The 12,371-nt window shown below is 39.7% G+C and overlaps 1 protein-coding gene across 7 annotated transcripts in view; it reads left to right on the top strand.

Moving 5' to 3' along the window:
* GPATCH2L (G-patch domain containing 2 like) overlaps positions 1 to 12,371 on the top strand; it is a 45,468-nt gene that overhangs the window by 18,394 nt on the left and 14,703 nt on the right. For 6 of the 7 annotated variants that reach the window (XR_009207911.1, XM_058420846.1, XM_040065941.2 and 3 more), the window contains exon 10: positions 8,062 to 8,153. Coding sequence is in view for 6 of the 7 variants with exons in the window: in XM_058420846.1 (XP_058276829.1) it covers positions 8,062 to 8,153 (92 nt within the window). In the remaining variant the exon portion in view is untranslated. Of the gene's footprint in view, positions 1 to 8,061; positions 8,154 to 10,167; positions 10,519 to 12,371 lie in introns of those variants that run through there. The other variant, XM_058420845.1, reaches the window with a different exon arrangement.

The raw sequence follows: 12,371 nt of genomic DNA, 5'->3' as shown, positions 1-12,371 counted from the left end.
GAGAGACTGTGTTTGCTATGTTTTTCTGGGTGTATAGTCTAGTTAACCAGTTAATATCTATGTTTGATTCTCTCCTCTAACGTACAGGTGGGTGGTGTCCTGACAAACATAATCACTGATGAATTGTTACTGAGTTGACAGGGAAATTGTACCATCCCAGATGCAGTCATGTTTTTAAATGCCTGGAATTTGAGAAAATAGTTCCTATTTTAGTGTGAAATGTGCTCAAGAACTTTTATAGGAGAAAGAAATGTGAAAAGAATGAATGTGTTTTGTGGCCCCATGTATGTGGCAAGGGTTTAACTCTTTGGTACAAGGAGCTTACTTTTTGTTAAGATGCTTCTAAGGGCATAAAAAGGAGATTGTTCCTTCAGAGAAACATTTTCTTGATAGTAGTTCTTTAGCTTTACAGGCCAAGCATACTCAGTGGAGTATATAAAATTAGTGGTCCATTTTCTTACAGGAGGTTGAGCTGATCCCTGTAAGCTCAGATAAACTATTGCCCCAGTTAACATCTCCTGCTTTTGCCATGTATGGAATCAATTTCAGTAGTTTGTACTTTAGGAAGCTTCTATCAGCTTGCTCCTCATCCTGCAGAAATTCTGCTCCAAAATTTGCCAGAATGGGATGTGTGTGTAGGAAGCAAATTCTTTAAAATAATATAAAATATATTAGAAAAGAAATCTTCTTGATGTTGTGGCCATCCAGTTTCTTCAACCTGATGCCTGCTGTGCCATGCAAAATCTCCTTTCTGCTTTGTTTCTGCTATCATTGAGCATGTCCAATGGAGTATATTTACTAAGTGGAGTCTTTTCTCTGCTATGGACCTGTTTTCTTTGTCTCACTGGTGGATTTTGGTGCAGTTTATCTGGAAGACTGGTAACCCAGTACTTTTGTTTAAGCAGAGCTGAAGGCCAGAATACTGAGCGCAGCTGAGGATAGAGAAAGAACCTCCTCCTTGACACTGACAAGCCTATGTGGAAGGTTCCTTGGGAAGTCTTATTTGAAAGGCAGTATAAATCGTACACTACCTTTCTTGATTTACGTCTGTGATGAGAAGAGCTTTCATTCAAAGTGTATGTACAGCACTGGGAATTTCACACCCATCATTAGAAGCAGTTTTTTGTGTGTGGTGACTGTTATCATTAGCAGTATAATTTTATTTTGTGAAGCAAGGAGAGTTTTCTGCTTTCTTGCAGTCCTCCCAAGGGATGGCTGGTGTATTAATTTGCTGTATTGCCTCCTGGCTGTTCCCAGACTGTTTTTCCTCTTCATCATGGAATTTTTAATGGCCCTGCTGCCTCTCGGGAGGCATGCAAGGAAGAGTACCTCAGGGATCTCTTCTTTTTTCACATGCCTATAATTACTCTCCTTTAAGAACACAAAACGTTTGCTAATCATGTCTTGTCTGTTAAGGTTTCGACTTCATGATGCAGACTGCTGAAAGCAAGCAAGTAGAGACTTACATGGGCAACTCAAGGAATCCTTCTCTCTTTCTCCTCTGCCTGTTTGCCTCTCTGGGAGGAGTGGTCTGAACAGAATTTTGTTGTTGAGCTCCTTCTACTTAAGAGGATTTTGTACAGGCTGAAGTTGAATATCTTATTAGATGTTGGTTATTCAGTATTATGTAGCTGAGAAGATGTTGTAGGTTGTTGGTTGATGGAATGCTATTCCCTTGAGGCAGAGTAAGAGTTTCAGAAGAGCCTAGAACCAATGTTCCTGTAATTTGAATAGCAGGCAGAATAAGAGAGGAAGGTAGAAGATAAATTGTCCCTAACGCCATTTATTATTTGCCTAGCCTTGAAAATAGGATTATGAGTGAAAAAAAAAAAGCAATTAAATGTTCCCACTGGAGGTGATAGGAAAAGTGGACCTTGGATGGCAGGTAGATGTTAAAGATGGAGACTTGAAGAATTGTGTTAGACTTTTGAACAAGACGATAAAGAAAATTGCTTTGCGTTTACTCTGTTAATACTAACTGTAAATCTACAGTTTAATCTGATTTAGTAGCAAGTCTGTCGTCTTGCCTGGAACATGGGATAAAGATATAGAGGGGTGAATGATCTCCTCATTTACTGCCAGTTGTCCCATACTCTGGGTTTGGTGGTGCTGTTAAATTGAACAGACTTGAATGTCTCAAATTCTAGTTTCAGCTCTAGAAATACTCCTGTGAAAATAAATACTATTCTGTCACTACTGCATCTGTGCACAGAGATCTTGATATTTCTGCCTCTTACCCAAGCATGTGGGAACACAGGGATTGCCTTCAATGTCAGGCCTTTTCTGAGGCAGCTGAAGGAGTGAACAGATGTCCACAATTTCATACTTTCCTGCTTGAGCAGGACAGTATCCAGTTCATTCTAGGCAATTTTTCTCCCTGTTTTTCTTTATTCTTTTTCCATTTAGCTGGAGAATTTTCATGTCTTCCTTTGCTAAAGCCTGGCTAACATTCCAGTTGGGAATATAACTGAATTCTTCTGACAGGCATGCAGTGAGCAGCAGCTATCAACCTAGTGCCACATGCAGTCAACCGAGGCCTAATATTCCCATTTTGATGAATCCTAATTCTCTGGAGTGAAAAATAAATTCCCCTTGGCTTCAGAATTTTTCTTTTTTTCTTCCTATTTCAAATCTGTGTACTCAACAGATCTGGCAAACAGTAGGAGTCTTTCTGGCACAGATACAGTGTGATTCGGTGTGAAAATAGGGAATATAATATATGGGATCACATCTTCTCTGCTTGGAGTGTTTGGAAAACAAGAAGAGAATGCATTCACTTGCATCAGACTTAGGAATGGAACTGCCACATCATTATAATGCTTACTTGGGGAAGAGACTGCTGCTGTTGAAGATCTATGAGATTGAAGAAGTGAGGTGACCTATTAGAGAGTTTGGAGTCTGAAAATGTGCTCTAGAAGCCTTCCCCAGAGGCACTGCAGGGCATAGGAGACTGCTGTGCATCAGGAATATCTACGCTGCCATGTGATAGCAGGAACCACTTGTGCGTGCGGGAGCTTTGCATGCAGATAGGATGAGCAAATTGTATTGATTTACACATGTTATGTGCAGATTAGACTGGTGCCCAGCTGGCTCTGTAGTCAAAGAGGAGGAAGAATTCTGCTTTTGCTGTTAATTTTGTGAAGCCGCCATCAACAGCCTCAGGTAACACCTCAGGGCTTAGAGAAAGAGCCTTTCATTTGGTTTGTGTTTGCTCTGAATAGAGCATCACAACAGCAACAGCTGGGTTGTGTGGAGTTTCAGTAGCAGTATCTTCGTTAAAAGGCAGTCTCTATTAACATTCACTTTAACATGAGGATAATAACATCCTTGTTTTTACAGTAGTAGACTAATGACTGCCTCTCACTTTCACTGTATAATCCACGTGCTTTGCCTCTTCTGAGGACAGGGTTAGAATAAAGAGTGTAAGCAGACAAGCTGGATGATGGGAGATGACAGAGAGGCGTACACCCACAACTGTGCAGTGCGCCTCTTGCCTCCAAGGCCGTGGGTTGTCACATTTAGCTCTGTATGGCCTTTTCAGAGACCTTTGTTGTGAGACTGAGATTTTTACCCTGACTTTGAAAAGTGAACATCTTGCTACAGTTTATACTTCACAGATACTGAAGTTTTCAGGGTCCTGATGCTGTTCAGTAAGATTCTTTGTGGCCTGGTGTCTCCTTGTGCTCTGTATTGTCTCCCACAGATGATATTGCCAATCCTAATTTTCTGTTGAGATACTGTGGTAGATGTAAAATAGTGGCAAGCTCCAGTGCACAGTCATCTCAAACTGAGAAGTGAGATTGGAGTCCTGTGTATGCAAGTACTGGTCATTAAAAAAACATGTAAATAAAGTTATAGAATAAACATGTGAAAAAAAAAAAATGAAAGGAACCATTACTTCAGACGCATGAGAGACTACCGTGGATTTCATCTTTCTGCATAACAAAGCCTGTTTTTCTCCAGCATGACCTGCATGCAGAACTGGCTGCCATAAGTGCTATGTTAAAAACAAGAACAAAAGGCAAAAAGTATTTCCTGAATAATTCCTTTAGTTTGTGATTACAAAAAATATTATCACTGTCAAAAAGACACTATAGACTTTTCATATTGTTGAAAACCATTTTTCCTATACGTGTGTAATTTTTCATACACTAACTCCTGGCAGTGACTGCTGTGTGAGTTGAATATATTGCAGCCAACAGAACAGACACATTTTCAATCCTGATATGTTTCTCTAAGTGTGTTCTCCTTTGTCTCCTCCAGAGTTAGAATTTTAGTCATCTCTAGATTGTAAACTACATTTTCATGTTAGTCTCTGGTCACCTGGCAGATCCACCTGTGACTAAGCACTGCGACTTAGTTTTTTTTCTTATGATAAACCTGTCGTAGTCCAAAAGAAACCAGGGAATTATTTTCTTATTACTGTTTGCGCAACATTGAAGAAAGCCTGGAGGCCTAGCAGAAGAGATTGAAGGCTAGTAAGGACAGTGTAAGTCCTATTCTACTTTGTAAGTTTAAGCCCAGATCTTTCATCTCACGGAGGTCTGGTGTCAAACTTCTTCACAGAAAGGGCTGTGACAATGCACAAATATACATTTTCTGTCAGCCTTTCCTGTTCTACTCTACTTTAGAGTAATTTTAATCTGTTCAGACGAGTTGTTAAAATTGAGCTTTGGAAGGAGAACTAATCCATCATTGCAACTTGTGACATTTTCACGTTTTATAATTCAGCCTATCCACTGGTATGTTGGGTGCTGGGCATATCTATGACTTGATTTTCCTAGTGGTGATGGTGTTAGTAGGAATCTATAGGAGTCTGCTGTTAAACTGGGATTCACTAGTTGTGTTATCTCACTGATAGAGACCTTCATGCAAACTAGTGATTAGAATTCTAATTTACATTGAAAAGTCTGATATCTACCAAAAATCTGTATATTTTGTAAGTTATACCTCAGACATCCTTTCTGTCCCTGCTTTAATGTGGCCTATCATCCCTGAATGCAGTCTTCTGCTCTTCTCTCTCCCAAGGTTCTTACCACCTGGAGATTCCCTGCATGCAGATTTATGGTGCCTGTAAAGTGCACCAGCCACTTGAAATGACACTTTTACCACTGGGTCAGTCAGAGCCAGTGAGTAATCAATAGGCTCCTGATTTACTAACTGAAGTGTGGGTGATCAATAAGGGATAAACCTGAATGAAAAACACGTTACAGAGAACAATTTATGACCTCTGAGCCTTTGTATCCTAGAGGCAGGGCTACTAGATACAGTATTCTTGATAGTAGTCTTCAACTGAAGTATGATTTGCCTTTACTCTCACTACAAGAAGGGATTTTGAGATTCTTGTATTTTAATTTTTCCTTTTTTTTTATCCCTTGTGTAATCATCAGGTGCGGGTAGATGTTTGAGTATGTAGGTGAGAGCCAGGAGCTCTTATGCAAAATCTTACTTTAACACTTGTGACCCAGGAAAAATTGCATAAAGTCTCTTGGAAATGATAGTGCATAATTCTTTCCTAGTCCATAGTGATTCTCCACCCAGGATCAGCTGGCTAATGTTGGTGTAAGTTCATAAAATTAAAAAGGGAACATTTTAACATTATTTTTGTTGTTATTGTTATATGATTTAAAATTAATTGGATTACTATATACAATTTTGTATTCTAGCAGTTAGCAATATAATACTGTGTCACTGATGCAAAATAAAAGCCTGAATCTTTTCTTCAGGCTATGTGTGTTTAGATGTTTCAGAATACATGGTTACAACTATGTTAAAACACTGTATAGCCATTATTATAGTAATGTACAAAAGCAGTTTTTAGCATCCGCAGAGTTACTTAGAGGTGAGTCACTTCAGCGTACAAACATGAGATTTGAATTCTGTGTATTCTGTAGGTATGCCAGTATTTTTGAAAGCTTTTCACCTCCAGGGATGGTTTCTCTAACCAGCTCTCTGGGCAGTTCATTCCACTGTTTGACAGCCCTTTCCTTGAAGAAAATCCTCCTGATATCCAACCTGAACCTCCCCTGGTGCAGCTTGAGAGTGTGTCTTCTCATTCTTCTGCCAGCTGGTTGGGAGAAGAGACCAATCCCCACCTGGCTACACCCTCCTTTCAGGTAGTTGTAGACAGCAATAATGTCTTCCCCGAGTTTCCTTTCCCCCAGGCTAAACAACCCCAGCTTCCTTAGCTGCTCCTCATGGGGCTTGTGCTCCAGATCCTTCCCCAGCTCCATTGCCCATCTCTGGACATGCTCCAGCACTTCAGTGTTCTTGTAGTGAAGGGCCCAAAACAGAACACAGGACTTGAGGTGCAGCCTCACCAAGTACAGGGGAATGATCCCTTCCCAGGTTCAGCTGGCCACAATACTCTTGATCCAAGCCAGGATGCCTCTGACCTTGGCCACCTGGGCACACGCTGGCTCCTGAGCAGCTGCTGTTGATCAGCACACCCAGGCCCTTTTCCTCTGGGCTGCTTTGCAAACCACCCTTCCCCCAGCCTGCAGCCATCAGTGGGGTTGTTGTGGCCAAAGTGAAGAACCCAGCACTTGGTCTTGGTGAGTTTACTGAGAGTAAACTCAGTAACTCGATCCCCTCAGGAGACTTCTTTGTCTGGTTGCATTAATATGTGCTCCCAGATTTGAAAAACTGGCTGTCTGTGAATTGTAGCACAATTTAACATTTTTTTGAAACTGTTCTAAATGTCAGATTTAGAGGACAGATATTATCTACAGAAATTACCTACGTTTTGTAGAGCTTTTGCATTTTAGTTGAGAAGATGGAACAGTAGGTATTTCCTTTATTTTATGGCTGCACTTCTTTTTTTTTTTTTCAGGTAAGTAAATAGACCCAGCAGCATTCAAACTATTTATAGACTGGACTAGTATAGGAATTTCTTTGTGGTCCCTACACTGTTCTCTATAGATACAATAGCACAATTTGGTTTTGCATAAATACAGCATCGAAAATAGCACGTATTGTAAATACATGGGTTTGGGTTTTTTAATAGATTTTTGTCATGGAAATAAAAAGCCATGAAGTTTTCCTTTTGTTATATTTCAAAGGCTTTAGTATGTGATAAAAGTGCTTGTTAAACTCTAAGGATTTTTTTAAAAAACTAAAATAACTAGCTTTGAAGATTCTCAAGCTTTTCAGCACTTAATCATCAAAACTTATATGGTTCCAAATTTTACACTACGTAAGCTCCTCACAGTCTTTAACTGATTTTATTTGCACTGTAGTTCTGCATTTTGCTCATCAGATCTGATGATAAGAGTGACCAAGGAACTCTGTTATATTGGACAAAGAAGGGATTTGAACCCAATGTCATTGCTAAATTATATGTTTTTATTCATTATGGATGGTATTTGAGGAAGTTCTCTGGTCTGCTGCAAAGACTGTTATTTCTGAATTAAGCTTCTCTGCTTCCTATGACTTGGGAGAGTTCTCAGCTCAAGTCCTCTCCAGTAATAACGGATTTTTTCTTAATTGGCAAATGGCCTCTTCTTAACTGGCAAATGATTAAACTGAAATGGCCATCAGTAGGCTTCAGACCTAACAGTTGATATTAACAGAACAGATTATGCCTTTCAGTCTGTTTAGAGGTGCAACAAGGCTGCCATAAGTCAGATTCAGCTGTTTGCACAGCACTTTGATAAGGAAATAATGACTTTAAAAACGCATGAGGATAGTTTTGCATTCCTAACCTTACTAGTTTACTACTGTAGTGGAAGCAATATGTACGGACATTTGGCATTATAGGTACATTCTAAGATCACTACAATACCAAATAGATTGCAAAATAATTTCTGACTAAGTAGCAAATATCACACAGTTTATAAGTAGCAAATATCACACAGTTTATATAAAGAGCAATCTTGCAGACATTCATTATTCTTGCATAGAAGTAATGGTAGGACACGCCATATCACTGCTTGTTCGCATCTCACATATCACTGAGAAACTTTTGGGTTGTGGTTAAGAAGCTGATGAGAAGGTAGGAGCTGGAGGTGAATGGTCAGTCTTACAGACATTGGAACTGAGTTTGTTTTACTTTCTCCGTAGGCAAGCAAATGTCCACCTGGGACCACCATGTTCAAGGGACGTCAAGAGGAAACGAAAGCCAGCTGCAGCCTCCATGTCTAGCCCAACATCAGGTAACCTGCCAGCATTTTTATAGTCATGTCTCTTTTGAGCAAAGTGCCGCAGGCAAAAGTAGTGTTACTTTGGTTTGAAACTAATGAAACGTGTGAAAGAGCGTATCATGTGTTTTTGCATAGCATCAAAAGCTGCCCATTAAACAAATTTTTGGCAATGTAGCAATGTTAAGTTAATATAATTTGCAGTGTTTCACCTTACTGTGAATAGTAATCTGCTTCTTCATAAGGTGTTATTTCCACTGTCCTAAATTATGCAGTTCATGGTAATAGGCAGTTAATCAGTATGCACAGTGTATTCCTTCAGTGTTGGGCTGGCATTAGGTGGTGGCTCTCATGCCCTTTAGCAGGCTATTTGTAGACACCTTCACAGGAGCAAAAATCTGGCAATTTTTGTATCATCACTGCGTGAAACCACTTATTCCCTGGGGGTTGTCTTATTCTTCTGGATGAAAATAGTTTTTTCTTGTTATGGGCATGTAGTCATTAAAATGCTGGTCTATTTTCATGTGGCAAATTTCTGAAAAGTCATTGATTAGTCAACAGAATATGAAAAAGCTTTAGTCTGGTGAACATGGTGGGTTTTAGGATGCTTCTTTCTGTCCTTTCTCCTTACCCTATCTTGTGACTGTCCACTGGTGCATGTTCTTCCAACTAGTTCATTAAATAACTATTCTTGTAATGCAGTAACAAGGTAGTGTGTAAGATGATGGAAAAAATGGAGATGTGAAAACAGTGGGGAAGACCAAATAAACTGATGATTAATAGGAGGAAGTTTGTGCTTCTTCCTTGGGCTGGTGGATAGACAGAATAATGAAGCAGGGAAGAAAGCTGAGCTTTCTCTCCAGGCCACTGATCTGGATTGCAAACTGTTGGAAAGGTTCTGTATTAAAAAAGAAGAGTAAAGAACATTAATAATCTGTTGTTCAGCAAGAGTCTCATCTATCATTGATTATTTATTTAGGTTATTCTTTCCTGGCTTTTGAGTTTTCCATTTCGGAATATTTAAACTTCTGTAGTAAAAAGGATAGTATCTGAAACCACAGAATCTTAGCACTGGAATACTAGATTTTCTTGGCATGAGTGCTAATGTCTCACTGTCCCCTGTTACCTGTCCATTTATTTGTTATTCAGAGTGTATTCTGTACTGCATTGCTGGGCACTTTCTATAAGGAGAGCTTCTGTTTCCATGCCTGCATGTTTCAAAATATTATTTAAATTGTACTTACCTGATTAGGCAAATTGTATAGTGAACACTTTTTGAAGAATTAAGAGTGCATCTGGAGTGGAACTTAGCTGTGGAAAATAGCACAGGGATTTGGAAAGCTTTCTTATTATGGATGAGGGAGAGAGGATTATTATGTATTAGAAAATAAGTAAGAAGCATAGTTAGTAGAGTATGGGTAGCATGCATATGCTGATCATCAAGAGACAAGGACTGCAAAGTCTTTAATGGTCAGAAATGGTAAAGATCTCTTCCTCAGACCCTGTTTAGAAATATCCTCAGCCAAGTGAACAGCTGTGGGTGGGATTTGCTGCAATACTGATTAGTGGAAATAAACTTACTATTCGGTAACTGAAGCTGCGTCCTAAATGACGTTCTACTATAGACTCCCAATTACAGCTGAAGCACAACCTGGACATGTAACTTGGAAACTTCTGGAATCTGATGTTATTTCTGTCAAAGGAGATTTTGCTACAGAATTACTAATACCTAAAAAGATACATAGTATTATTCTGCAGTGATGTAGGATTAATTGGACGCTCTTACATTTGTTGGATATTGATGAGATAAAAATTTTTCGCCCATGTTTGTGAGGAGTCACGGCAGCCTCATTGTTTTTCACTTCTGAGGCTTTTTGTGTTTGTGGTGTTTTACTTCTGCAAAAGGTGAAGCACAGGTAGATCAGAATGCAGACCCGTACCTGTCACGCTGGCAGAGAGTGCTGGATTTCTTCACCTTTAAATGGCTCCTTCGCTGAGTCCAACTGCTCTCGTCTCACTTGTTGACCAGGTCCTGCTTCAGTGATCTCCTTTTTTGCAACCTGAGTGCCCCATGGAGGTGAAGGACACAGCCTGAGCTGGCTTCATCAGTCAGCAGAACAAATGGGCTTGCTCTGCCGAACATCGGGCCATCTCGGATTCCACCTCTTTTATAGAGATGAGTGATGAAGAGGGGCTCGTTCCGCTTTGCCGCTGTATTAATACACATCAGGGGCCAGCTCCCGGCACTAAATCACGCTACTGCATACATCTGTTATCGGACTCCTCACCAGTGTGATGAACAAGACTGCAGATAGAGGCTTCCTCGTGTCATTCTTTATAGGATTTTCCTAAAAGAATAAATAGCTCAAATCTCTGCCAACACTATCCCCTGTCATTGTGATGAATTTAGCTTCTTTCTTAAACATGCAGCTACAAATCTTCCCCTGTCGCCTCACACACCCCTCCCCCCCCATCCACAGAAAGTTTTGAGTTGAATTTGGCTGAAATCAGAAGATGCTAATAAAAGGCAGATGAGAGGTGCGTGCTATTTCCCTCCTTAGCGCAGGAATGAGAAAAAGCAGCTAGAGATAATGTTTATTTGGGAACCAAACAATTAATCTTATTCTATGTCTTCTTCTCACATACTTTCATGAATGTGAGGTTTTATGAGTTCTGTTAAAGTATCTTTTCCCAGAGACCCTTGCATGAACATCAAAAAACTGCATTACTGTAGAAGTGCCTTGGGTCTCTATTGTATTGCTAAAGTATTAAAAATCTGGTATTAATGCTGCTCTTTGAGGCTAACTGGCCTAAATACCATAACTGAGCTGTTGAGAACAACAAAAAGTGGGTAGAAAATTCAGAATTAATTTGCACTTCAGGAAGTATTTTTTTATCAAAATTAAGTTGGGCAAACTTATGCAACTATTCAGAGAGACTGAAAATTAATGTTTTCCACAGTACACAATCAGTGTACGCCCTAAAACATGAGGCCTTCACCAGATAAGAACAAAAAATCTGGCTGGTGTAGTTTGGCAGTAGAATAAGGAAATCTGGAGGAAGTTAAGGCTGACTGTACTGGATTAGAGCAGAAATTTGTCCAACTCAGTGACCAACAGCCAGTGCAAAGGGGGAAGAAGGTCTGTGGTGGTAGAGGTCCTTTGACACTTCAGTGATCTGAGACTTCAAAGGCATGGATAGTGTCCTTGTGTTTAGTTACTTTGCGTTGCAGTACAGTACATTTGGAATATTATCCCCAGTGGCACAGTAGAGCTTATCTAAGAAATACTACATAAAATGTTATTCTGGTGAAAGTTATTCTCTGGTTTGAAAGGAATCTGATGAAGACTCTCATGTCTGTCTCCGTTTTGTCAGAATAGGCTGCAAGTATGGATGGTTGTGCAATAAATGGTGAACAACTACTGATCTTACACTGATGTTTTTAATGTTTATGTGGTTAATAATGTATGTAGCAGTGCACATGGTAACTGGCATCCTAATCAGCTGTTACAGTGAGTCTAAGGTAAAAATCTGCATAAATAGATTTTTGTCTGCCTTGGCATGTATTCACACTTAGCTTGTAAAAAGGGTGACAGTTAGCAGCCTGTGAAACTGCTTATTGGAGAACAGTCTGATGAATAATAGCAGTTTGGTGAATTTTCCCACTCCTATTTCTTCCTAATTTACTTTTTGTCATACCCAGAAACAAGAAGCCAGTTTCAGGCCTTTTCCTTTTTTCTTTTTATGAGTGAAGATGTAGAGCCTGAGTGAGGCGGCTGCTAGCCAGGTGCACATTAGTGGTGATTGTGAGTTTAAGGACTGACTTAGTTCGGGTTTTTTTCATATGGCCTTTAGATGGAGGAAGATGATGGGCTGGATGTAAAATTGCAAGGTACTTTTATCAGCTGTGTTGTAGCTGTATGGGAATGACTCACTGTTTTGGATATCCAGGAACAGCATTGTTGGGGTTCCAGATCTACTTAACGTGGAACGTCAAGCATTGAACCAACTTTTTATTTAAACTTCAAAGCAATCTCTCCTCTAGTTGAGGCTTGCTGTGGCCTCTTTATCCTTCATCCACTACAGAGCAGCAGATGCAACTTGTAATTAAAGTACACAAACAACTATTTTCTGTTGTGAGACTGCAATGAAGAAATGTGTTTTGTATTGAAGTAGTTACTTGTTAAAAAATTCCTGTTTGCGCCAAAGACTCCTATGGCAATTACTCCTCTT

This window comes from Hirundo rustica, chromosome 6, assembly GCF_015227805.2.
Source record: "Hirundo rustica isolate bHirRus1 chromosome 6, bHirRus1.pri.v3, whole genome shotgun sequence".
Taxonomy (NCBI): Eukaryota; Metazoa; Chordata; class Aves; order Passeriformes; family Hirundinidae; genus Hirundo; species Hirundo rustica.
This window is presented reverse-complemented; position numbering and strand designations above follow the sequence as displayed.